The 24,129-nt window shown below is 40.5% G+C and overlaps 1 protein-coding gene across 1 annotated transcript in view; it reads left to right on the top strand.

Moving 5' to 3' along the window:
* Positions 1-24,129, top strand: part of clip1b (CAP-GLY domain containing linker protein 1b) — a 37,455-nt gene that overhangs the window by 10,914 nt on the left and 2,412 nt on the right. The window contains exons 10-22 of the mRNA XM_084746151.1: positions 409-513; positions 2,714-2,875; positions 3,168-3,263; positions 4,694-4,751; positions 4,834-4,919; positions 8,357-8,431; positions 16,164-16,270; positions 21,119-21,155; positions 21,411-21,454; positions 23,223-23,328; positions 23,413-23,578; positions 23,670-23,722; positions 23,815-23,927. Coding sequence (XP_084602277.1) covers positions 409-513; positions 2,714-2,875; positions 3,168-3,263; positions 4,694-4,751; positions 4,834-4,919; positions 8,357-8,431; positions 16,164-16,270; positions 21,119-21,155; positions 21,411-21,454; positions 23,223-23,328; positions 23,413-23,578; positions 23,670-23,722; positions 23,815-23,927 — 1,208 coding nt within the window. The remainder of the gene's footprint in view (positions 1-408; positions 514-2,713; positions 2,876-3,167; positions 3,264-4,693; positions 4,752-4,833; positions 4,920-8,356; positions 8,432-16,163; positions 16,271-21,118; positions 21,156-21,410; positions 21,455-23,222; positions 23,329-23,412; positions 23,579-23,669; positions 23,723-23,814; positions 23,928-24,129) is intronic.

The following is a 24,129-nucleotide window of genomic DNA, read 5'->3' as shown; positions in this document are numbered from 1 at the left end:
CGTTCTTGAAAGCTGTTTTTGTCTTGCCTCGCCTTCTTGTACGCTTTCATCTCCCCCTCTTGTCTGCATCCTCTTTACTCTTCAGAGGAATTACTGCCTGAAATAATCTTCTTCAACTACTGGAATACGAGCAAACAAGTGGCAGCAGAAGAGAAGTAAAAGTGTCTGAGAGTCAGAGTGAGATTATTAACTCCTAGTATCCCTCAGAGCAGAATGAGCGAGTAACAATCTTTTCCTTTGTTCATGAACAACTGATGTAATTGAAATGCTGGAAACCATCAGTGCTTTCTTACTTACTGGCCTTCTCTTTAAAGTCTTGTCTTCTTTCTGTTCGTGGCGCACAGCTAGCATGTCAGTGTTGCATTTGGTGTTTGTTCTCCTTCTCTTCCTGCTCTCTCTTACTAACAGACGCAGACCAGGCTGGAGCATGCCCACATAAAGGAGCTTGAGCAGAGCCTGCTCTTTGAAAAGACCAAAGCTGAAAAACTCCAGAGGGATTTAGAGGACACTAGGGTAATGCTCGGCAGTCCCGGTCCCACAGCGGGACCAAGCCCTGTGCTTTAATAACGACACACAGAATATACGGAAGCAATCACAGCGTGCAAACATTATGCAAATTGTCAGATTTATCACAAGTTTCTTTCCCCCCGGCCCGGTCATAGGGACATTAACATCTCATCGGCCTCGAGCTTCTCTAATAACGCAGGTCTATCATACTGAAAGTTATGCATGTGTGCATGAACGTTTCTTTTAGATGATAGAGTTTGGAAATGCTTCTGCTTCTGACGATGTCGGCCTTCATTTTTCTTCTTCAGCAAATCCCATGAAAAGTCCGAAACCAAACAATGTGTCTTTCAACTGTCTGTCTGTTGCACTCAGTCCCAAATGGTTTCTACTAAAGATGCAAGGTGTTGTTCCATTTATTTTTTATTTGTTTTTGCAAAATATTTAAATTGGCAACAGTAACAAATGATGTACATTTAAAAAAGTTTTAACCTAGGAGAACATTGTAATATGAAACAGAAATCACACACAAAAGAAAGGAGAAAATATATGAACAAACCCCCAAAACTTAAACACAACAACATTCACAGACCCCATCCCAGAAAATTCAGAAAGACGAGTACACATACACCTGACAGCCCTTAGTCCTGCAGAATCTGCAAGTCCAAAGTAGTTTTAAAACATCCATACATCTGTACATCCTCTCGTTGTTTACTTCATTTTCTTAAGTTTGAGAAAAAACACAGTATATTTGAGCCAATGTGAAAAGGAGAAATGAAGAAGATTTTCTCTGCAGTCTAGTTTCCTGTTCGTGGTTGCAGCCATTGTTGGTTTCAGTCTTTTCATGGGATTTCTTGACAAAAAGAAAAATGTAAAACACTGCTGTTCTTTACTCTTTAACCAGAAGGTCCAAACTTTGACCTGTTTGATGAGTCAAAGTCTTCTGCAGTAAGACAGTGAATCCCTTCGTGCACCAGATTCTCTGTTGGTGGTTGAAATGATGCTCCTGATTTTCCTCCCGATTAATCAGTTGTACCTGTTGAAAATAAGTAGTTTTTGTTTGTTACTGGAGGTTTTATTCAGTAGAAGTGTTGATGAATCCCTTTAATTTGTTTGTTTTATTATACTGAAATGTTGATGAGTTTTTGAGAAATTATTTTTATTACAATATAGTGAGTAGGAAACTTACTCATTCTTTGGGTTTAATAAACAAACTTTACTGTTGATTTTACCAGTAAGAATTCTCTGTCATGTTATGTTATGGTAATAACTGTAGAGTAAAATAAGAACATGATAAAGATATATGAAGCAATTTTTTTCAGCCACTTCATCAATTTTGATAATGGATTACTAATTTAAGTCATTTAAGAAGCTAAAACATTCAAAGTCAAATGTTTTTTTAAACCGATTTTGTGTTAGATGCCTGAGATGAGGTCTGTGTTTAACAAACTTAAGAAATGTTAAGGTTCTACAACATAAAATAGAAGATCCCACTGACCAGAACCAGAGCGATGATAAAGTAACGATCTGTAAGATCTCTGCTCTTCTCTTTGGCGACACTTACAGCAGTAAGATGTAATTGCAGGTGTTTTTTTTGTGACATTCTTGTCTGTAGTCGTCAATCTTTTCTTCATTTCTTCTGCCATAATAACGGTTCACTTGTAATAAAAACAACAGAATGTTGCTTCACACACGAAAGAGTTGAAGATTGAATCAACCGCTTGTAATTTTTCACAGAAATGTCACCACAGTCTGCTAGTTTGTAAAACTGTCCCCTCATTCTGTGATAGATGGTAACTTAGCAGGCATTTATTTAAAACTTCAAGATTATTTACTTAAATTAGCAAATTTGGTTCTTTTTCTATCTGTAATATAATTTCAAATTAAATATATTTTGATTTTGGATTGTTGGTTGGAAACAAATGTTTCACCCTGAATTTTTTATTATTTTCTGACATATCTGACGTATGGTATAATAATATAAATAAAGACTAGAATTGCAATAAATTATAAAAATAAAACTAAGTAGAAGAAAATTAGTTGATAATATGAAAAGATTAAGTTATTTTGAGACCGTTTAATCCCACCCACAGAGCAGGATAATTAGGTTACAGCAGTTTATCGTATTAATTTCACACTGTACAGCGCAGGTCTTCAGTTTCCACCACCTCTTTGCCTTCATGGCTCGTCTCTACATGTCCCGCCGCAGGTGGCCACGGTGTCTGAGCGCTCCAGGATCATGGAGCTGGAGAGGGAGGTGGCAGACCTGCAGCTCAGGCTGCGGGCGTCCCAGCAGAAGGAGGACGCCGTGTCTCTGTCCCAGCAGCAGATCAGCAGCCTCAAGGCCCAGGCACAGTCTCAGGAGAAAAAGGTTGGTGGGAAGCCTCAGAGAGTTTCCAGCGCTGCTGTTTTGTTCAGCAGCTATGTGAGACTCTTCCACCTGTAAAATGGATTATTCATCATCATCATTATCGTATAATTTATGGCGTGATGTAAAGCGTGTCATTTCTATTTACATCCTTCCTTTTAGCTCCCAGTGTAAACAGGCATATGTCCTCTTTATGTGTGGTTTGTTAAAGCCACTGTGCTGATGCATAATTTATGACACTACTCGGATGTACATGTGTATACTGAGTGTGTTCTATACTGTGTGTCCCCAACAGATCAGTGAGCTGAGCGTCGATATGGAGAGCAAACAGAAAGAGCTTCAGTCTCTGCAGCAAGATAAGAGCTCTCTGGAGGAGCAGCTAACAGACCTGGTAAGAACAGAGGAAGCTCAGTGCAGAATAATCACTAATCAACAGAGAGGAGGCAGAAACGTTGCTTCTGTCAGACGTGGAAACTCAAACATTTCTGGCCACATTCAGACGTGCACCTCGTCATTTAAACAGTTTTACATGTCAGTGTCATACATTAATAAATGCTCAAGTTACTTTTATGTAAAACAGACTTATTGTGTTGAACCCGTAACACTTCCAACATGTCAACAAGTCACTAAGACCCGCCCCCCTTAGTTACTGTTGCTGTGCCTCGCAAATATATCTTTATGAGCAAAAGATTTGCAACATTAAACAACAACAGTGACAACAAAAAACTAAATTAAACAAAACCATTTTCATTCACATTTTTCCATCATTCAGTCCCTCCAAGCTGATTATTTTGGCCTAAAATGCCTGATTTCATGGCAGCTTTTCTAAAACATTGTGATACAAAACTGCACTCTGTGTTTTCAGTCTAATCAAACGAACTGGACTTATGGGTCAAGTGTACTCGGATCCAGGTCCGAGTCCCTGATTTGAAAGCCCTCTAAGTAATGTTAATAAAAATGCTCAGGGTTACAAAGATTCCAACAAAATCTGCTTTATTTGTAAAAGGCCGAGATTCAAGGATCAGAGTGGAGGAGAAGTGAAATGAGGAATAAGGAGATCAGAGGTGTAACTGAAGGCGACGTCTCATCAACAGGATCTTGTAGTTTTTGTTGAATTTTACAGGAAGCCAGTGGAGTGACGCAGGAACGGGGATAATGTGGGAGGGACGGATAGTTTTAGTTAACAGCTGTGCAGCTGCATTTTCAACCAATTGTAGACAATTTAGAGCAGCTTGACTGAAGCACGTGTGGAGGGAATTACTGTAATCTAGACCAGTCATTCCTAGAGACCGGGTCAGGACCCACAGGTGCTTTTATTTCTCATTTAGTATTTATCATGTACATTCATGCATCAAGATAAGATAAGACGATGTGGAAGTGGCAGCAAAATGGTCACAAAACACTGCTGTAGATGGTAGAAACTGAAACTGTAAATAGTTTGACATCTGTAGAATAAAAGATGCATCAGATTTTTGGGATATTTCTTCACTGAAGAAAACAGGACTGGATGAGCTGAGTAGCATGATGGTCTAGAAGTGTCATAGGAATGTTATTAGGTGTAATAAAGCCATCATAACCTTTACAGAAACTCTTCAACCGTGAGGCAGACGTGTAATGAAGTGCACGTCTGTGAGGCTCTAAACTGTAACTCTGACGTGTTTTTTTGCTCGTGGGCATCATGAAAGTGGCCTCATTAAGGGAAACATTCTCTCCACAAACCTCGCATGTTTTTCTTCGGCAAGGTCGTTATTCTTCGGTTAGCTCAAGGTACAAGAATGTTACTATGTGAGCGATTAGCTCGTATTTCTCCTTTTTTTCCAGAGACAAAAGTTCGAGACAGCGGAGGAGGACAGCAGGAGGACAGCAAAGACCATGCAAGGTAAACAGATGAATCTCTACTACGTTTAAACTTTTTTTGGTCGAAAGCCGATTGTTAAAGTTGGTGTTGTGTTTGGTGTCAGAACTGGAGCAGAGTGTGGAGCAGTCGAGGAAAGACTATCAGACCCTGAAGGAGGAGAGTCAGTGCAGAGAGAAGGAGCTCATACAGGTAAGATCACAAGTGAGGTCAGTGGTGGAAATCAACTGTGGTGCATTTAAGTGCATTTAAGTAGACACAGATGTGTGGATGTTTTAATTGTGTTGACAAAGACAAAACACATATACTGTAAATATAATGTTTTAGTGCAGCTGACCCACAGATTGTGGAGGGAAGGGGGGATATGAGGATGTTATAACATTATTCAAGAAAAAAAACAGTGGATCTCAACATTTTTGATTTGTCACTTCTCACAAAAGAGCAGCTGAGGTTGTTGATCGCTGTCAGTTATCATATGTTTCACAAAATATTTCTCTCCTGTTAATCATCGCCACTGTTTGAATCATACCGTGGCTTTTGGGGGAGCCCTGTTTGTCTGGGGGTGTGACGGCACAGTACATATGCACGAACATATGTGAATCCACATACCTGTGGAATCAAATATTTTAACTTTAACTTGAACCTGCTATCACAGAAGGTGTGAACACAATATTGACATAAAATCACCTTTTAAGTGGATATGATGCAGTTTTTAGTCACTTATTTGTACATCCAGCAGGTTCAGAGTCATGTCTGTGTCCTTTGTCCACTTTACTTGAGCGTTTTGGTCCCTCCCACCTCCTGAGGGAGATATCAGTGTCTTTAGCTGCTAAATGCTCCACTACGTTCACCAGTTGTCTGTTGTTTGCTGCTGAGCAGGTTGTGTACTGTGGGATTTTAGAGCCTCCTCTCTGAAAACAGCTGCCTGCTGCGGCCGAAAACGACGTTACATCTTATCCCCATGTAAACAGTCTCAGACGATGAATCAGCGCGTTGGCATTTGCTGATTCTCACCAAGATAACTCAGTCTGCTTCTGGCTGTTAACAGATTATTTGTGGTCTTGTTGAAGGGAAACACAGAAAATGTCACAAGCACATAGTTTGTGTGGACTTTGAAAGTAGCCCTTCCTTTAATAATCCGTCTCTTTCCTGTAGTGCAGCTCTCACACTGCTGACTGTGGCCTCGAGATAATCTGATGTTGTTGGAACATTACTAACACACACATGCACACGTTACTCTCATTGAGTTTGATACCTACGCACCAGTCTGCTTTTTTCTTTCACAGTTTTGCAGTCAGTCAGCTCTCTGGCTGCTAGTCATCATGATGTGTTCAAGTGCAAAATCAAACTGCTGTGACAATCAGGAGGAACTTCCTGAGTACAAGTTTACAAAAACAACAGTGACGTGTTGAGTTATGGCTGATATGTAGGGACACACCAGTCAATCAGCCAGACAGACAGTCTACAAGGAGACGGAGCAGCTGACGCTAAACTTTCAGCTCTTCATGCTAATGTTAGCCAGCAGCACATTAGCTTAAATCTCACCTCCTGTTCTGGCTAAAGAATAAACAACCCGCGTCTCCTCCATCATTTTCTCATCCAGACTCATTTTATTTCTGCTTCTGTTTCTCTCACTGCAAACTTTTACTACAGTAAACTGTTGCACCGCATCAAATCCCACGAGATCTCTGGGGATCGTGCTCCCTCTAGTCCAGGATCTCAGATATGTGAGGGATAACATACAGTGAGTTACTGTGAAATAAATCCTGACAGGATGATGCAGGAACCTGACGCCAAGCGGTTCTTCAATTATTTTTTTTTTACTTTTGCAAAATCAGTGCAGTGATGACTTTACAGATATAACTGATAGAAACAGGCATGAAATGTACAGAAATGACCGACAGAGGAAAAACAATGACTTACAGAAGAAAGAGAGGAAAAAAATATTCATGTATCTAAAATGAATAATAAATGGAAAGAATGAAAACTAAATAACAAAATAAATAGTTTGTAATTGATATTTAGAGATGTGGGCTTTAAATTCCTGTTGCCAAATATTTCCTTCTGTTTATACATTCTATCCTCTCTGTCATCTGTCTTCTTTATGCACCTTAAAACAAATTCACTGGTGTGTTTCGAGCTGCAGAAACACTCTGCACATTCTGTGTTTATGCTCTTATATTTCTAGTTGTGGGTGTTTCTGCACACGTGAGACGTCTCAGCAGCAGAAGCATAAATGGAGCAGTAAACAACAGACAGAGTGGAGCTACAGTTTGCAGTTATAAGGGAGGGTTTTGTTCTCTTTCCTTAAAGTCAGAGCTTTCATACTTCCCCTCTTTGCTGCACGCCGCTCGTTACAAAGGGATTTAAAAAGTGAAATAGCTGAACAAGCTCGAGGCGGAATCAGTAAAGAGCCGCCGTTCCTTTTTTTAGCCAAGATTTTAAATGACCTCTGATCTCTGCGGTCTGTTAATGGAGCTCTGGTTTTTAAGTGCTAACGTCAGTTTGCACCTGAGTATTAACTTTTGATGTTTTGTGTCACTGTATAAAACATGAAAAACAAAAATTATATTAATAATGGATCAAATTACTATTTGTGCTGCTGTGTGTGGTGACAGATCGACAGAGAGCCATCACCCGACTCTGTTCCCTTCAGCTTTACGGGGCGTTTTAGCATCTTTCAGCTCATTGCTTTGCTTTAATGTTTGGATTTAATTCCACTGCTCTCATCAATGTTGTTTCCAGCAGCAGCAGGCAGCTGTTTTCAGAGTAAAAAGCTCTAAAAACCCACTGTACACCAGCTGCTCAGCAACAAACAGCAGACAGACACGGCTGAGACGAGCTGGCGAACACAGCGGAGCATTTAGCAGCTAAAGAGTCAGATAATTCCCTCTGGAGTCGCTCGAAACCAAAACAGCTAACAGAGAGTGAATAATGAACTTCATCAGATGAACACAAATAAGACTACAAATTAATAATAGTGTTAAAATAAACACCTGTTTGTTAATATGTTCGACTTAAATACTTTATACGGTGATAATATGGTGATGCTGTGTTTACAGCTTATTTCCACTGCCCTCTAGTGGCCAAAAACAGTTTCTACAGCTTTAAATTAATGTTATATTAAGAATTCATTCATGTAGACTTGGTTGTTTGGGATGAATCAGTTGACAAGAGTCTGTTTATTCCTGTCAGAATAGACAACAGGACAGTTCATAACATGCTAATCCCAAAAACTGATCAGTTCTAATATAAAAAAAATCTGATACTGCACAGGACCAGGGCTCCAACTAACGATTAATATCATTATCAATTAATCTGTTGATTATTTTCTTGATGAATTCATTAGTTGTTTGTTCCATAAAATGTCAGAAAATAGTGAAAAATTAATCCTGTTGAGATCCACCTAAAAACAGGTAGAGTCTCTGCCTGTTTTCACATGTTTGGACCTATTTTTCAACTAGTGATCAATCTGGTGATCAAGTAATGGGCAATAATAAAACATACAGTTTTCTCTTGATTGCAGAAAATATTTTCAGAAAAACAAGCTTGTTTTGTAATTGATCATCTTTGTGTATCTGTATATTAACACACCATGTGGAGGTAAATATTATAAATATGTTTTCCAGGCTACTGAAAAGGCAGAGAGGACGGCGCTGTCGCTCGAGCAGCTGACCAATGAGAAGAAGACACTGGACACACAGGTGAGCGTGAGGCCCTGAGAGAAAAATATGTGAATATATTAAATTCCCACTGTCACTGAACTCACCATGTTGCCATTTATTTTTAATTTTCATAACAGTTAACTACTCAATAAACCCCGCCCCTCTTAGTTACTGTTGCTATGGCTGTTAATGTTTCCACTCTCACACAGAGCGTACGCAGTTTACAGGGACAATAAACAATTTAATGATAAATAAATAATTTTATCAGCTTTTTCACATTAAACAAATAAACACTGAATAGACATAAAATACCAAACAAAACAAACAAACAAAATAATAATAATATAAAGCACACACTAATTAAGAAAAGAGCAGGACACAGTCACTAACAGCAGCATAAAAGTGGCTTTTTTAAACACAAAAATAATCTAGTTGGCACATAAAATTGTCTTTGGCTTTGAAAGTAACAAGTTTGGACGTTAAAGCAGGCAAACACACAGTTAAAGAAAATCTGTGCACGTTTGATTTTGGAAAAGCAAAAAAAAAATCCACCATACTCGTCAGCATCTCTCTTGAACCCTGATGTGTTCATGCATGTGTTACTTTGTGTCCACGGCCCCGTGGACGCATTCACACATGCATATGTATAAGTTTAGTGTTTTTAGCCTTCAGGGTTTTTATTCACATCAGGATTTCCCACGCTGACTGCATGTGACTGTGCAAGTCCCAGTCATCGAGTTTAATCAGCCACGCATGAAATACTGTGGACCATCTCTCTCTCTCTCTCTCTCTCTCTCTCTCTCTCTCTCTCAGTGATACGTGATATTTTTATCATTTCATACTCAGCCCATGTTACTCCTCCACCTGCAGCCCTTCGTTCAGCCTGTGGCTCTCTGGTGCCCCCCCATTCTCCTGCGATCAGCTCCACCTCTGTGAGACTCCAGCTGTGTGAGAGCTCCAGATGTTCAGTCTCATGACAGCCAGAGAGAAGGAGAGCAGATTAGAGCGGGAGATAAGAACCGAATGTAAACACGCTCTCTGTTAGTGCTGGTAGCTCTGTATTTTAGTTTTATCTCAGAGCTTGAAACACATTTCAGGCTCCATGTTTCAGCACTGAAGCAAAACTCACAGATCCTGTACCTGCTGCTCCTGGTGAGTCAAGGATGAAGGATGATTTTTAAGCCTCCATTACACTCAGATCTTTTACACCACGGTGCACTTTGAAATCTGAAAATCATCCGGGGCCTGAGACTGATCATACCAATGATGAGATCTAAGATACGGTCCGGTGTTAAAGTGAATTGTCACCGAATCGTTTAAATCTTGTTTTATTAATTCTGATTACCTTTATAAAACTGATCATAATATTTTTCGGTTATTTCATCTTATGAAATTGAAACTTGTGTTCTGCAGCCACACTGTTGGAATTACTGGTCTATTTAATATTCACATAAAACATGAGGACGTTTTATATGATTATGACTATTTTATATTATATTGTTAAACATTCATTAATTGTTTATAAAACAGTTGACAAATACAATAATTGACACTTTAAGATATGTATTTTCAACCACATTTTAGTTTGTTATGAATCATTTATTATGCTGCAGGGTTAAAGGAGATGTTATTATTGCATAATTAATTAATCTAAAATTTTTAATTTTGCAGTCCATAAGTTTCACCGTGAGCACTGTTACTGTATAAATATGCACCTAAAATAAATTCCTCCTTTCTAACTCCTCTTACAAGATTTTACAGTGCAGAGTTTTGTCAGAAGTAACAGAAAATACGACCCTCTCTGCTCAGTCATAGTAAATTTAATTTAAAATTTATCTTTATATTCATAAGGTAAAGGTGGCTTTACTAACTGAAGTGTTTCAGCTCATGTAATCATGATGAACAGAAGCACGCAGGTCAAAGGAGAATCTGACTCACAGTGTGATTCACCAGAGGCACACTGCTGGCATCGCTGAGTTTGTCTCCATGTTTTCATCAAAGTCCCCGGCAACCTGCACGCTGAAAACGGCAAATTAGCACCTGGGACACGAACAGTACGAACGTAAACAAGCTAACAGCTGTTACCTGTGATGCAGTCATTTTAATACCAGAGACCTCCTCCTGATGTGCAAATGTTCCACCAAAAAAACAAGTTCCCTCCCATCACTATTTTACAGCAGCACTGCCGCTGCATCCTGGGTGTAGCTCCGCCCAAGATGTTTGTGATTGGTTTAAAGAAATGCAAACAAGGCAGGGTGTTTCTTCACATATAGCAGAATGCGTTTACGTGGAGCCAGACCTTCCTCCAGCGCTGAGTATGAGACTAGGCAAAGGATAACATTCAGTGACTCTGTTTAAAGACGTACTGCACGGCTGGCTGGTAGCTCAGTTGATGAGGCGTACGCCCCAGCGTCGGCAGCAGCTGTGGGTTTGACTCCCGTCTGCGGCCCTTTGCTGCATCCCACCCCCCTCTGCCTTTCTCCCCCTCTCCTGTCCTCACTTCAGGTGTCAAAAAAGCCCAAAAGATATATATATTTAAAAACAGGTACTGCGCACTTGAGCTGCAAACTACTTCAGAATGATCTGTCTGTACCGTAATCCTGGTTTATACTGACTTTTCATACCAAAATTATAAAAATCACTGGTTGTAAATGGCTCAGGAGGGCATCTCCTGTTTAAATCAGCCCTGAAATTAACCCTAACCACCCCAACACCCCTCCCAGCCTCACTGCCCACTGTTTTCAAACTGATGCAGAGGCTGAAGTGAGGCTCAGACCTGAGGGTGCAGTTACACTTTAAAGGTTGCAACAAACACTGTATGTTTGTGAAGCACTTTGTGACTCTGAAAAGCTCCATACAAAGACATCTCTACTTCTTCTTCCTCTTCTTCATTATACTTTAAAAACACATGCTTAAAGTAAACTGAAAGGATCAGGGTAACATGACTGTCATCAAAAATGAAAAGTGTTTTTGCAGCTACAACAGAGAGCGAGTGAGCGAGCGAGTGAGCGAGCGAGCGAGCGAGCAGGAGTTCAGTCTCTGTGGAGGGAAACACAGTCACACGCTGTGGAGCATTTATTTATTTATTATCTGTTACATCTGCCTCTTCCCTCCGCTCGGCCATGTTGCTGTAGGTTGTGATGTAACGCTGCACATGTCAGCGTGTGTGTGTGTGTGTGTGTGTGTGTGTGTGTGTGTGTGTGTGTGTGTGTGTGTGTGTGTGTGTGTGTGTGTGATGCCTGGCTGGACAGAACATTGCTTTTAGTTAATGAACGGCTGACTTGAGATCATCGGCTTCTCTCATCTTGTTCTGTTCTGTCCACACGTCTGTCTGATCCGCCACTGAAACAATGAGTTCATTTATTGATTAGTTGATCGACAGAACATTAATCTGCAGCAGTTATGATAATTGTTTTATAGTATTTATTTTCTTCATCCCACAAATCTTTTGGGACGGCTTTCAGCTTTTTCTTCACAGTTGTGGTTATTTGCTGTTTGTCTTCATCTTTTATGACAGTAAACTGAATATTTTAAGTTTTGGAGTAACAGTCAACTTTTGACTGGACTTTGCAGATATTTTCTCAACTCATTTTGGCCAATTGCTGATACCAATATAGGTCTTATAGTATATAGTCTTATTTCAAAGAACATCAGGTCTCTCCTTCAGTGGGATTCATATATTACTGTTGGCAGGACTCATTCAAGAACCATTCATAGAAACAGATTTGTTCTGTGATCTATAGTTACCTGCTGTCAGGTGTGTTGGCCGTATGTCTTCACATGCAGGTTTATGAAGTCCAGGCGAACTTCCTCGGACAATTGACTAATGACTCAAAATGATTTATTGATTATAAAAATAGTTGCAGGTCTAGATTGCATAGTAATGAATACTTAAGTACAAGTAAAAGTACAGACTTGAAAATCTACTCATAAAAGCACAGGTTCCTAAAACAAAAATCTACTTAATTACAGTAACTTGAGTATTTGCCATTAGTTACTTCCACCCCTGCATGCTGATATCATCGTGAATCCCTGCAGTCAAATGAAACAAATCATTTCAACCCAGTCAGACATCTGTGTATAGATGTTTCAGCCACCACTACAGCAGGATAAGTCGGTCCCTCCAGGAGTTTGTGGGCTGGTTTTAGGATTGTTGAGGCATAAAACATCTTTTCTATAATATTGCAATGCATTTTGCAGTGTTTTTAGGCATTTTTTGCAGAGGAATTGAGGGAGCAAGTGAAAATTGCAAAAGAAAATTGTCAGGGTTTTATTCTGAAACAAGATCCCTTTTATTTTTAATGAATTATACAAAAAAGTTTTGCAAAAAATGCAAAATGCATTTTAATTTATTCAAAAAGCTGCCATGAATCAGTTATTTTAGGACTCAACAATCCAAAAAAAAGGCCAGCGAAACCCTGGAGGGTCTGACTACAGGAGTATAAGAGACAACAACAGAATGAGTGATATAATGTAAAGCAGAGCAGTTTGACTCTCAGGCAGCAGCTGATTCTCCTCTTGGCTGTGATTCATGTGAAACCCTGTGAATGAAAGGTGAATCTTTCAGAGCGTGTGTGTCCATATGGTGTCGGAGAGTGAGGAAACAAGATTGTGAGCCGCAGAAAGGCGGCGGTGGAGGAGGTGGAGGGGATGGGTGGGGGTGTGTGTGAGTATGGGAGGAGCTTATCCAGGCTTACATAATGGAAGTGCTTCAGCTTCTTTAACCCAACTGTGTGTGTGTTAGAGAGGGAGGGAGGCTGCTCTGGCGACACTCGCTCCATTTCCCTCTCGCAGCCGTGCACGGCGGGGGATGAGAGCTGATGGTTTATTGATGCCCAGCTTGTGTTAGTCTGTGCGTGCTGCTGTAGAGCGCCGGTGTAGCAACAACGCTGCTGTTTAGCAGGAGAACACAGGTTGAAATCTGTCAGTGCTGAGCTGTGCAGGCATGGACATAGCTGCTCTGCATCAGGGTTACTCCAGTAACATCTACTCGCCTCACTACCAGGTACGATTCTCAGTTTTTGTTTGGGGTTTTTTTGCAGTGCAGCACCAGCCGCCAGCACAGGGGCATTTTACTCTCACTGTCAGCAGGAGCAGGTGCTGTTATTTTGTCTCTGATTAGATCTTGTAAATTATTATTTTTCTTGGTGTTGATGGAAGATTTTAATGACCCAGGAGGTAATCTGTGTACATTCTGCATGTTTGCATGTGTTAGGTGTGCATGTGAGCGTGCTCTGCAGCCCAGATCTCACTCTGGAGGCGTAGATAAATACTGAGGTCTTAAAAAAAAGTCAGAAACTCCCCTGCAAGGCATCCAAAACACAGCTCAGAAACATACTGCAGACAGCTAACTGTGAGAGTCAGTGCACTTGATTTTTTTTTTTATCTAAAGCTAGAAGCATTGATTTAAAAGTCATACTTGCTAATTAATTATTGACTATTGCTATTTTAAAGCTGCACGTGTCTGAAACAGCAGTTTGTTTGAACTGTCAGGAGAGATTCATGAGATGTGAGTTTGGGATCTCAGATATCTGAAACAAAAAAAAAAGTTTGCACGAGGTGAAGTTGGAGGCTCGGACGTCTCTGGAGATTTTATTTTTAGTTTCACGTGGTTCGAACGCGTTCTCCTGTCTGCTGACTCATCAAGGCGTTGTGTATTTTAGGAATTAACCGCAGTTTCGCTCTTAATGACCCAGAATCGCTTGTCTGGCTGCTGCTTTTCCTTTGATGTAAAAGCCTTTAAATGAGACAGCTGAGAGTCGAGAGGAAATGAGGGAGAGAGAGACGAAACAAACGAGCTGGACTCAAACCAGGGACGTTTGGGTTCATGGTCAGCATCTTAACCCCGAGGCTTTGGGTGTTGCACCAATAACTAACTATTTAGATAACTGAGTAATTGTTAAAAGTTTTTCAAGCAGGAATGCAAAACATCTTTTGCAATATGGAGATTTCCTGTTTCTCTATGTCTTATATAGTATAATAGTTAACTGAATATTTTTGTGTTTTGGACTGTTGGACCTGTGGAAACTATGACTGATTTCTCTCTGCTGTATGAAGAGAGAGAAACTAACTATGACAAATATACTGCAAAACCGGTGGAGTACCCATTTAAAGGAGCAATATGTAAAAATTATAGTGTAAAAAGTTAAATAAAATGATCAACAGAATGTAAAGAAATAGTTTCCTTCTTATGTCAGACATCTGTGTTTCTAGTTTCAGCTGGGAGATGCATGTAAGCAGCCAGTTTACTTCATTTAACAAGCTCTGTCGGCTTTTCTAGTCTGATAAATTATCAAAATAAACTCTTCTTATTAAACAGAAATACACAATTTTCTGTTTTTAACTGAAGAAAGATGAGCTTGTAAACTCGTAAAACTTGACAGAAACAAAATACGTTCAGTACGGTTCATCTTTCCGCTGGTCCATCAATCCCCAGCTCTGGTTTGGTTGAAATAAACTCTTAATTGACTGAGTTAGAAATGAAAATATTCTGGGTCTACAAGCCGCTGATGCTTGACCTTCTTCTTGCTCCTCTCCTGTCCCCTGCCTGCTTCGTCTTCGTCGTCCCCAGAGTCCCTGTTGTTGAACTGACCTCCGTCGATCTGAGAGGCTGTTTGGTCCCAGTCCAACTTCATCTTCAACTTCCAACTTTATTTGTCCCCAGAGGGCGATTGCTTATGTAGCGAAGCAGAAGTAAAACACATACAAGCACAAGTGAACAAATTAAGAATGTACATACACATGCAGTTCTTGTGTGTCGCTCCTTTACTATGGAAACTTCGTCAGGATATCATGGTCCTTCAATTAGTGTCGCAGTGCAGTCGTCCCTGACTCTGACTTTGACTCGACTGTTATATTAGGCATAAAAAACACCCTGTCCCGCCCACTCCAGGTCACTTTCCTACTTTTATTTTGTTTTTTATTTTATTTGTTTATTAAGCAGGGACAGTGCACAGCTACTTAACTATACCAGAGTTAGCTATAATCTAATTTTCATCTGTAGTCCCCAGGCAGGAAACAGAGAATAACTTCTCTGCTATAACACTATCATATAAAAACACAATTACAAGACAGAACGTATTCACAATACAGCAGCTTCAGCAATAACAATTACAAGTTCACCCAAGATCAACACACTGCAACACCAACAACAACAATTCAGTTTCACAGCTGAAGACACCGCAGGAATCCTGTGACCCGCAGGAATCCTCTAGAACAGTGGTGCCCAACCCTGGTCCTCTGGGACCCCTGTCCTGCATGTTTTAGATGTTTCCCTGCTCCAACACACCTGATTCAGATGATCAGGCTGTTGTCAGGTTTCTGCAGAGGCTTGATGATGAGCTGATCATTTGAATCAGGTGTGTTGGAGCAGGGAAACATCTAAAACATGCAGGACAGGGGTCCCAGAGGACCAGGGTTGGGCACCACTGTTCTAGAAGTTCCTCTGGACTGGACTGGACCAATGATTTTGCAGGAGAGTTAGTTAAAGTGTGGCTGTAATTATTACTGGAGTTGGAGATAAAAAATGACCAACATATCCTCTGTGGACAGGATTAAAATCACTGAGCAGCAGAGGTGACATTAAACTCACCACACCTCGTCTAGAGAAAAACATCCAGTCTGAATGTGGTTTAAGTGTTTCAACGTTTCAGCTGTGAATATATCATGAAGATGAGCAAAAGATGAAGCGATCCCTCCTGTAATGTCCTCTGTTGGTGTTTATATATTCTTTATGACCGTCTTCCCTCCGTCTCCATCTGTTCCTCTGCAGCTCGAGGCTCTGAAACAGCAGAACTCCAAATACCAGGAAGAGCTCAGCCTGTCGAAGGAGCGCAGCAGCTCAGAAAACCAGCGCATCGGAGTCCTCTGCAAGGAAATGTGAGTACTGAGGATAACTAATGTGTTTTTTCCTGTAAAGGTGACCCCCAGCCAGCCAGTTCATTAGACCCGGTGTGGTAAAATCTGTCCTGCGGGGTCCGTGGTCATGATTAAAAATCCAACCTGCATTTTCAAACTCTAATTCAGCACAAAGAACCTTGGCTCGATTTTTAGTTGCTTTGAACGATTAAAAACATGTAAAAAGTGTCTCACACTGAGATGTCACATGAGTTATTAAGGTGGTTCCATCTGTAACTCTCCAGAGAGATGCTCCCACTTGTAAATATGCTATAAATTGCCGTGTAAAGCCCATAATTAGCCAGAGGGTGCTATTATGTGATTATGGATATGGTGGCGGAGTTGAGTACAATGCACACTACTCACAATCACAGCGAAAAAACTCCCTCGAGACGGTTTTATGGCTTCCATGTAAACATCTCTGAACCACGAAAAATGTTGTAAATCCTCCTGCTGAATATTTTTAAATGCAGTCTTGTCAGTTGAAAAATTGGTCCAAACGTGAAAACAGGTGGAGCGCACGGACGTACGTTAAGGACAAAACAAGACATTGGAGGACGATATGTTTGTGCGCTTCTCCTGTTTTCATGTTTGGACCTATTTTTCAACTAGTGATCAATCTGGCACTAATTTTTCCACGAACTGATTAATTCTTTGGTCCATAAATGTTGAAAAATGTTGATCAGAGTCCAAAATGACATCCTCCAATGTCTCGTTTTGTCCATAACCCAAAGAAATTTAGTTTACTGTCAGAGAGGAGTGAAGAAAGCAGAAAATATTCACAGTTAAGAAGCTGAAATCAGAGAATTTTTTTAATCAAAAAATGACTCAACATTATTAGTCGATTATCAAAATATTTGCAGCTCTCATAAATATGTCATGTACAACAGCTGTAAGGTGCTGGAAAGCTTGAAAATGCTTTAAGTGCTTGAATTTGATTGAAAATGTCTTTTTCTGATTTTTTTAAAGCTTTTTATGAATGCGGTCCAGTTTATGGTTCTTAAAAGCCTACATTTCTTTTCTGTTTGTTGTGACACGGAGTATAAATCTGCAGGAATAATTGATTGTAAGTTTTAAATGATGCATGAAACAGTTTCACACGAGGAGAACGGAGAATTTGTCAGAATATTTGCCAAGTATTTTAATAGCTGACACCTTAATCAACAAATCATTACAGTTCTACATTGTTCGGTACAGATCGCTGAAAAAATGATCATTCCTTTAATATTGCAAATCATATCGCGATTGGATATTTTTGCAAAATCGTTCAGCCCTATTTGGCGGTGTTGCCATAGCAACAAATTGATTAATATTCTAATTACCAGCAGACCGATCACTCAGCTGAAACGGTTTGTGGAGGATTTCCGGCCTCATGTCGACGTCTATTTATAGACTCTGTGTGTGTGTGTGTGTGTGTGTGTGTGTGTGTGTGTGTGTGTGTGTGTGTGTGTGTGTGTGTGTGTGTAAGTAAGTATGTGGTGCATTTGCACGTGTGTGTTTTCAAGTCTTTACATCATCCCGCCACATCTCCCCTGAGTCATCATCACACCCCCCCCTCCCCTGAGTTGTGACATCACAGCTCCAGATGGACGTGACTGGCTGGATTATAGTCATCAATATGTAGCATCCTGGAGGAGGAGGAGCAGACGGAGACGGAAACATCAACAAATACCTTCAGATACAGAGAAACAACAGCAGCCTCAGTGATTTGTCAGCTTTTATGTCTACGCCTACAACTCAGACGTCTGCATATCGGAGGACTCATGTCTCCTCCACCCTCATCCTGTCTTGTCCCAACAATGTGTCCCTCCATCCTCTCTGAGCCGCGTCCTTCCTCAGTCTGCTGCCGTTATGTAATCGCTCCGTCTCTCCTCCTAGGACCGCCTGGCTCCAACATGGCCGCCACTCTCACTATGACATCAGAGTGTGTGTGTGTGTGTGTGTGTGTGTGTGTGTGTGTGTGTGTGTGTGTGTGTGTGTGTGTGTGTGAGGAATCAATGTGGCTTTTGTGGCATCAGAGAGATCAGCTGTGAGCAGTGCAGATCAGATGTTTTGTTTTGTTTGTGGTCAAATCCTGAGAGATTTGTCTGTTAAAGACCAAAGTTAAGATCAACAAAAGTTTATGTGCCTCGGGCCTGAAGAAAAATCATACTGTGATTATTTTGACTGAAATTGCAGTTTGAATCAAGCAAAGCTAAATGCTTACAGCAGCATGTCAACATGCTCACAGTCCTCACATGTTGATGTTTATCAGGTATTTTTTCCACGTTCATCGTCTGAATTTAGCGTGACGTGTCACCGTACTGAGCACGATAAGGTACAGCTGAGGCTGATGGGAATATGGTTAGTTTTGCAGGTGTTTGGTCAGAAACTAAAGTGAAAGAAAAGAAAGGAAATTTTGACCTGATGAAAAGTTAAGACATCATGAAAGTTATTAGAATTCCTTTTGAAGGGGACATGAATATTTCAACCAAATCTCAAATGGCAATCAGTCAAAAAGTTGTGGAGATATTTCTTTAGAAACCACAACCTCATCATGGTTTATACTGAGCTTCATTTATTTATTGACTCTCAGAAACATAAAAAACTGCACCTGCTCCACCTCAGCTCCACTGATGGAGTTTTTGGTTTGGTTTGTGCGTCTTCGCCTCGTTTCTCCAACAATCAACAATCAGCTCCTTTGTTTAGTCGATGTTGAGCAGTAGGTTGTTTTCTGTGCACCACTCCTCTCGATATCTCAGCGTTGTTTGAAATGATGGTGGTCTCATCCATGAACATCAGTCCAAACTGTCTGGACTCTATTTATGAATATCTGTTCATCATTATAATGGTATTTGAAAAGATGAATCCACAGGACTGAGAGGTGAAGAGTTCAATCAGGCCAACAAGTTGAATTTCAGTGTGGCTGGTTTATTCATGCATGAAGGACAAAGGTCTGGTACAGAAGACACAAACTTTTCTCATCGGACAAATAAAAATGAGAGAAAACGTGACAATACATTTTGAAAGTGCTTGAATTTGACTGAAAATGTCATATTTTTTATAAAAAATGTAGTCTAAGTTTATGAAGTCTTCCCCCAAATCGGTCAAAAAAGCATTTAGATTTCTTGCAGTTGTGACACAGAGCATAAATCTGCAGTTACAGATAACAGAGGTAATAATAGTATTAAATTTTAGATGATGCATGAAACAATTTCACAAGAGCCTCAGCTGCTTCACATCTGCAGTTCTGCTCGAGTTGAGAATTAGTTTGTTTCTGTTTACACCCACTGTAGAGAATATAAGTGACAGAGACGTGGATAAAGTTGAGTCTGGCACAGCAGTGATGTTTCATTTAAAAACTCTTTGTAATAAAGCATATTTTTTTATAGTGCAGTTTCCCTTTAAGTCCTCCATGTTGTGTCTGAGTCAAGTGGATGCTATAAAGCCATGGCCAATGTAATTATACAGCAGGCACTGAAATATTTCAGCCAGATGGTGCTCAGACCGGCCTATTAGTCACACATAGCTTCAGAGTTCTTCCTTTGACACAAATCCTAAGAATGACCCACATGGAGCCAATTTCAATTTCTGCAGCAAATCATTCGGTTCCAGCATCCAAAAATACCCAGTCTCATAAATTCTCAGACAACACGGTCTGTGCTGCTGGTCTAAATTTGATTACACACACTGATTACAGTCTCAGCTTCATAATGTCCTGATGGTATTTTCCTCAGACGTATCTGTACTGTATCACTACTGTATTTTAGCTCTGCTGAGTGTATAAACCCGCCGCAGGTTTCACAGCTGTCAAATCCTTTAAGATGTTAAAATAGGATGGTGTAGTCGTCTACATAAGCAGCAGAAATACACCAACAGATGGATTTAGAATGATGAGAATCAGTCTGTGGATGATAAGTGCAGGCTGATTTACTGTAACAGCTGATTTAACTTCACTGCAAACTGATTTTGCAAGAAAAACTACAATAACATCTTCCAGTGCATCAATTTAAAGCTGCTGTAATCAATATATTTATATTAGCAATGGATCAAATGAAATGATGTCAGTCCTTACAGGAAGATGTAATCAGTCCACACAAATTCAACAAATCCCAATGAATTCTGCACAGCTATGCAGTTATTCTTTGCTAAGCCCCGCCCTTCTTAGTTACTGTTGCTATGCCTGCCAAGCTTTCCATTCTCGCACAGTTTACAGTGAGAACGGTGGCAGATTAAACATCGAAATTGGGAGTAACTGTTAAAACATGAGGTCTGTGATTCTTTAGAGACGTAAACAAAAACAGCTTCAGTGGATTTTGTCGCTAAAATTACGACTCGCAAGCAGATTTCATAAGTGTAACTGGCTGATGTAAGCTAATGCTAATGCTAACTGAGAAGTCTTCAGCTGATGTTTTAATGTTTCCATCTGACACACTTTAAAACAAGAACCCTGTGAAAGTGTTTATGTAAAGTTAGCTAACAGCTGTATCACCAGGCCGAGTTGCCGCTGTGTGTCCGCTGATCAACTCATCAATTAATGGACTAATCATTGCAGCTCTAAGTGGAACCCTAAAAGGCTTTGGAACATTTTCTCTCAGGTTTATCTGACGTGGAACGGCTCATAATCAATACACTCTGACGCTGACATACATAATGCGGGATGTGTTTGGATCAAAGTGCAGGAAATGCACAGAATCACAGCAAGTGGAACATTTTCTGAGTGCATGTCAGCTCATATATGTTAACAGATGTGTCTCCACTGCAGATTTAAGCCTATAGCAGCGATGGTGACACAGATATTCTGCTCTTTAAGTGTGTCACTCCCTCTCCTCTCTTTCTCTTCCCTCGCAGTGAGGAGCTGAAGCTGGCCTCCCAGAAGTCTCAGGAGGTACCGACCTTTCCAAACTTCATATTATGTAGACGATTTCCTCCATCCTGTTACCGATCAGGCTTTGTTAATTCAGAAACGGTGATTTGATAAATAGGTTTTGTCACAGTGAGGATTTACTTCCTGCTGTGACTGAACTCTTAAAGCTCAGACGGGTTTATCTTCTATTTTAAATGACTCTATATCTGTGTGCGTGTGTGTGTGTGTGTGTGTGTGTGTGTGCGTGTGTGTGCGTGTGTGTTTTTTTCCTTGCAGCACAATGAGGAGCGAAACAGTCAACAGGCAGACATGAAGACCAGGTAAGAAATATCATGTTCTGACTTTTTAACAGGCTCTGACTTTGAAATGTCACTTCTAAATGTGCACACTCTAAAAACTAAATGCATATATGCTTTATGCTTTTTTTCAATATTCTTTTAATTGTGTGAATTGATTGAAATATTGTTAATTGAGAGTTGCTGTCACATGTATTTTGGACTGATTATAAACTGGCTTATAAAATGTAGCACAGTGATTCAGGGGTCTGTAACCTGCAGCTGCAGAGCTTCATGTGGCTCTTCAGCTCCTCTCCAGTGGCTCCCTGTGGCTTTGGCAAAAACTGACACCGTTACTTTATTTAACGTTTTAATTTCCATTTATCACTGTTGTAGTTCTGCGCTGTATAAACGAAAACTCAGAGAAAACTCAAAATTTCAAAGCAACGTACTGAAACAGATTTTTGAGCTCAAACTCTTAAAAAAGTTAGATAAACTTAAATCTTTGAGTTTTAGGATTTTTAATGAAAGGTCTAGAACGGGCAGTACCTGCACCTCATTTAGCATCGTTTTGTCTGGTGGAGCCGTTTGTTAAATAATGAAATTTAAACTTAAGCTGTATGCTCTTTAAATGTGGTTTGAGTATCTCATCTTTGCTTTTATTTGAAGGCGTCTCTCAGAACAGAAACAGAAACTTTTTGTCAGAAATCAGAGGATTAAAACGTCTCTCTGCGACGAGAGCGGCGACTTAAAAAGACTGTTTAATACAGCGAGGATGATGGACGACTGAGGCGGGATGACGGTCGTGTGATGTAAGATCCGAGCAACAAAGTGAAGGAAGAGCAGCTGACAGATCTGGTGTCGGCCTGAGGGAAACCAAGAGGTGAAGAAAGCAGAAATAACAGGTTTGGAGGTGAAACAGCAGAGATGAGATTCAGAGAAACGAGCCGCTTCACGTCCGGTTTCATTTATCAGGAGCAGAGACGTCAGCGGGTGTCCAGTCGATTTTGGAGGCAGGTGGTAAAATCCACGACTGGATTAATCCACTGAGCCACAGATGAGACGAGTCTCAGCTTTGAATTTATATTCAATCGTTGGTTGGTTTTATTATTCAGCTGATGGAGTCATAAAAATCCAGCATCATTTACATATTTAAATTGTTTTTATGCTGAAACCTGAGAACAATTTCCACTGAAGTCAGGTTGATTTCTCAGGTGGAGGGGACACAATGAAGTTATTTATGTCTCTGCATTTAAATTCAAGAGTTTTTGAGTTGATCCCTGCAGACGGCTGCAGCCAACACAGAGAGAGAAACTGATCTCTGATCAGGAGATCTGAAACTAATATCACAACTTTTCTCTCAAAATTTATTCGAGACTTTATTCTGTAAATGTCTTTAAAATTAAGTTAGAACTTTATTCTCGACATCTTTAGGTCTGCAACTAACTTTATTTTGTTTTAATCGTGGATAACAAAAAAGGTAAAGATGACAGATAATATGCAGCGCAGAGAGAGGAAAAAAACCCACAGGGCTTATTTGAAGCCTCCACCTAAAAAATATAATTTTTAACATCATTATTAAGAACTCAGAAATACAGAAAAATACAAAAAATAATACAAGTGATGGCAAATAAACAGTAACAAAATATGTTTGATAGCAGGAACAGTGAAAACAGAATCCATTTAAAAGAAGAAAATATGAGTCTGTGATATGTGAGAGAATTTATGATTATAATCCGTCTTTATTCTTGTAATGTGTTTGTAGTTACTTTGTGTAGTTTGTTGTCCTCTAAATGTCTCCATGTTTCCACAGAGAAACCGTCTCTAATCAGGACACAGACGGAGAAATAAACTTCCAGAAATCCACTGGAGCCTTAATCTCAGACAAAGACCGCGAGCTGGAAACTCTGAGAAACGAGGTACAAACATTTGACTTTCCTGTAAATTAGTTGTGTGACGTCTGAGCCGTGTGAGAGATCGATGTGTTCGCTCCGTCGCTGCAGATCGCCGTGCTGCGAGGAGAAAACGCCGTGGCCAAAACCCTGCAGTCGGCCGTGGAGACGTTGGAGAGAGACAAGGCTCAGCTGCAGAGTCGTGTTTGCAGTCTGGAGCAAAGGCTTGTGGGAACGCAGGCCTCGGAGGGAGAAGACATCGAAGCTCCACCCTCAGGTGAGGAGACAGACGATCAGAGTGTCCACGCCGTTTTCTGGACAGGAGACGTTTCTTTTTTGTCAACCTGTTTTGTGGTTTTCGTCTGCAGGCGACGCAGCTCTGGAGCAGCTGAGGGAGGAGAAGGAGTTCGCTGAGGGACAGGTAGGACCGTCCAATAGTCTCTCATGCTCCTGTTAAACCAGTTCATGTCCACGGTTCTCAGTTCTCATCAGTGTCCTGATCGTCTCCGTCAGATCAACTTCCTGAACAGCGTGATCGTGGACCTGCAGCGGAAGAACGAGGAGCTGAAGATCAAACTGAAGAAACTCGCTCTGGCTGAGTTCAACGGCAACGACGGGACGGACGGGTAAGAAAGACACTCAGAGAGACAGAAATGTCCAAGGAGGACGGCTGCTCGTCTTTGTTTTATGCTGATGTTATCGTTTTTGGACCGTTGATCAAACAAAACAATCAACAGAAGAAATAACTGTTTAATTTCAGTCGATATCGATAATTATTGATCACGTAGGCCGTAGGCCGTGACTGACGACATGTCATGTCTCTAAAGA

The sequence above is a fragment of the Lutjanus erythropterus genome, chromosome 20, assembly GCF_056507025.1.
Source record: "Lutjanus erythropterus isolate fLutEry1 chromosome 20, fLutEry1.hap2, whole genome shotgun sequence".
Taxonomy (NCBI): Eukaryota; Metazoa; Chordata; class Actinopteri; order Lutjaniformes; family Lutjanidae; genus Lutjanus; species Lutjanus erythropterus.
This window is presented reverse-complemented; position numbering and strand designations above follow the sequence as displayed.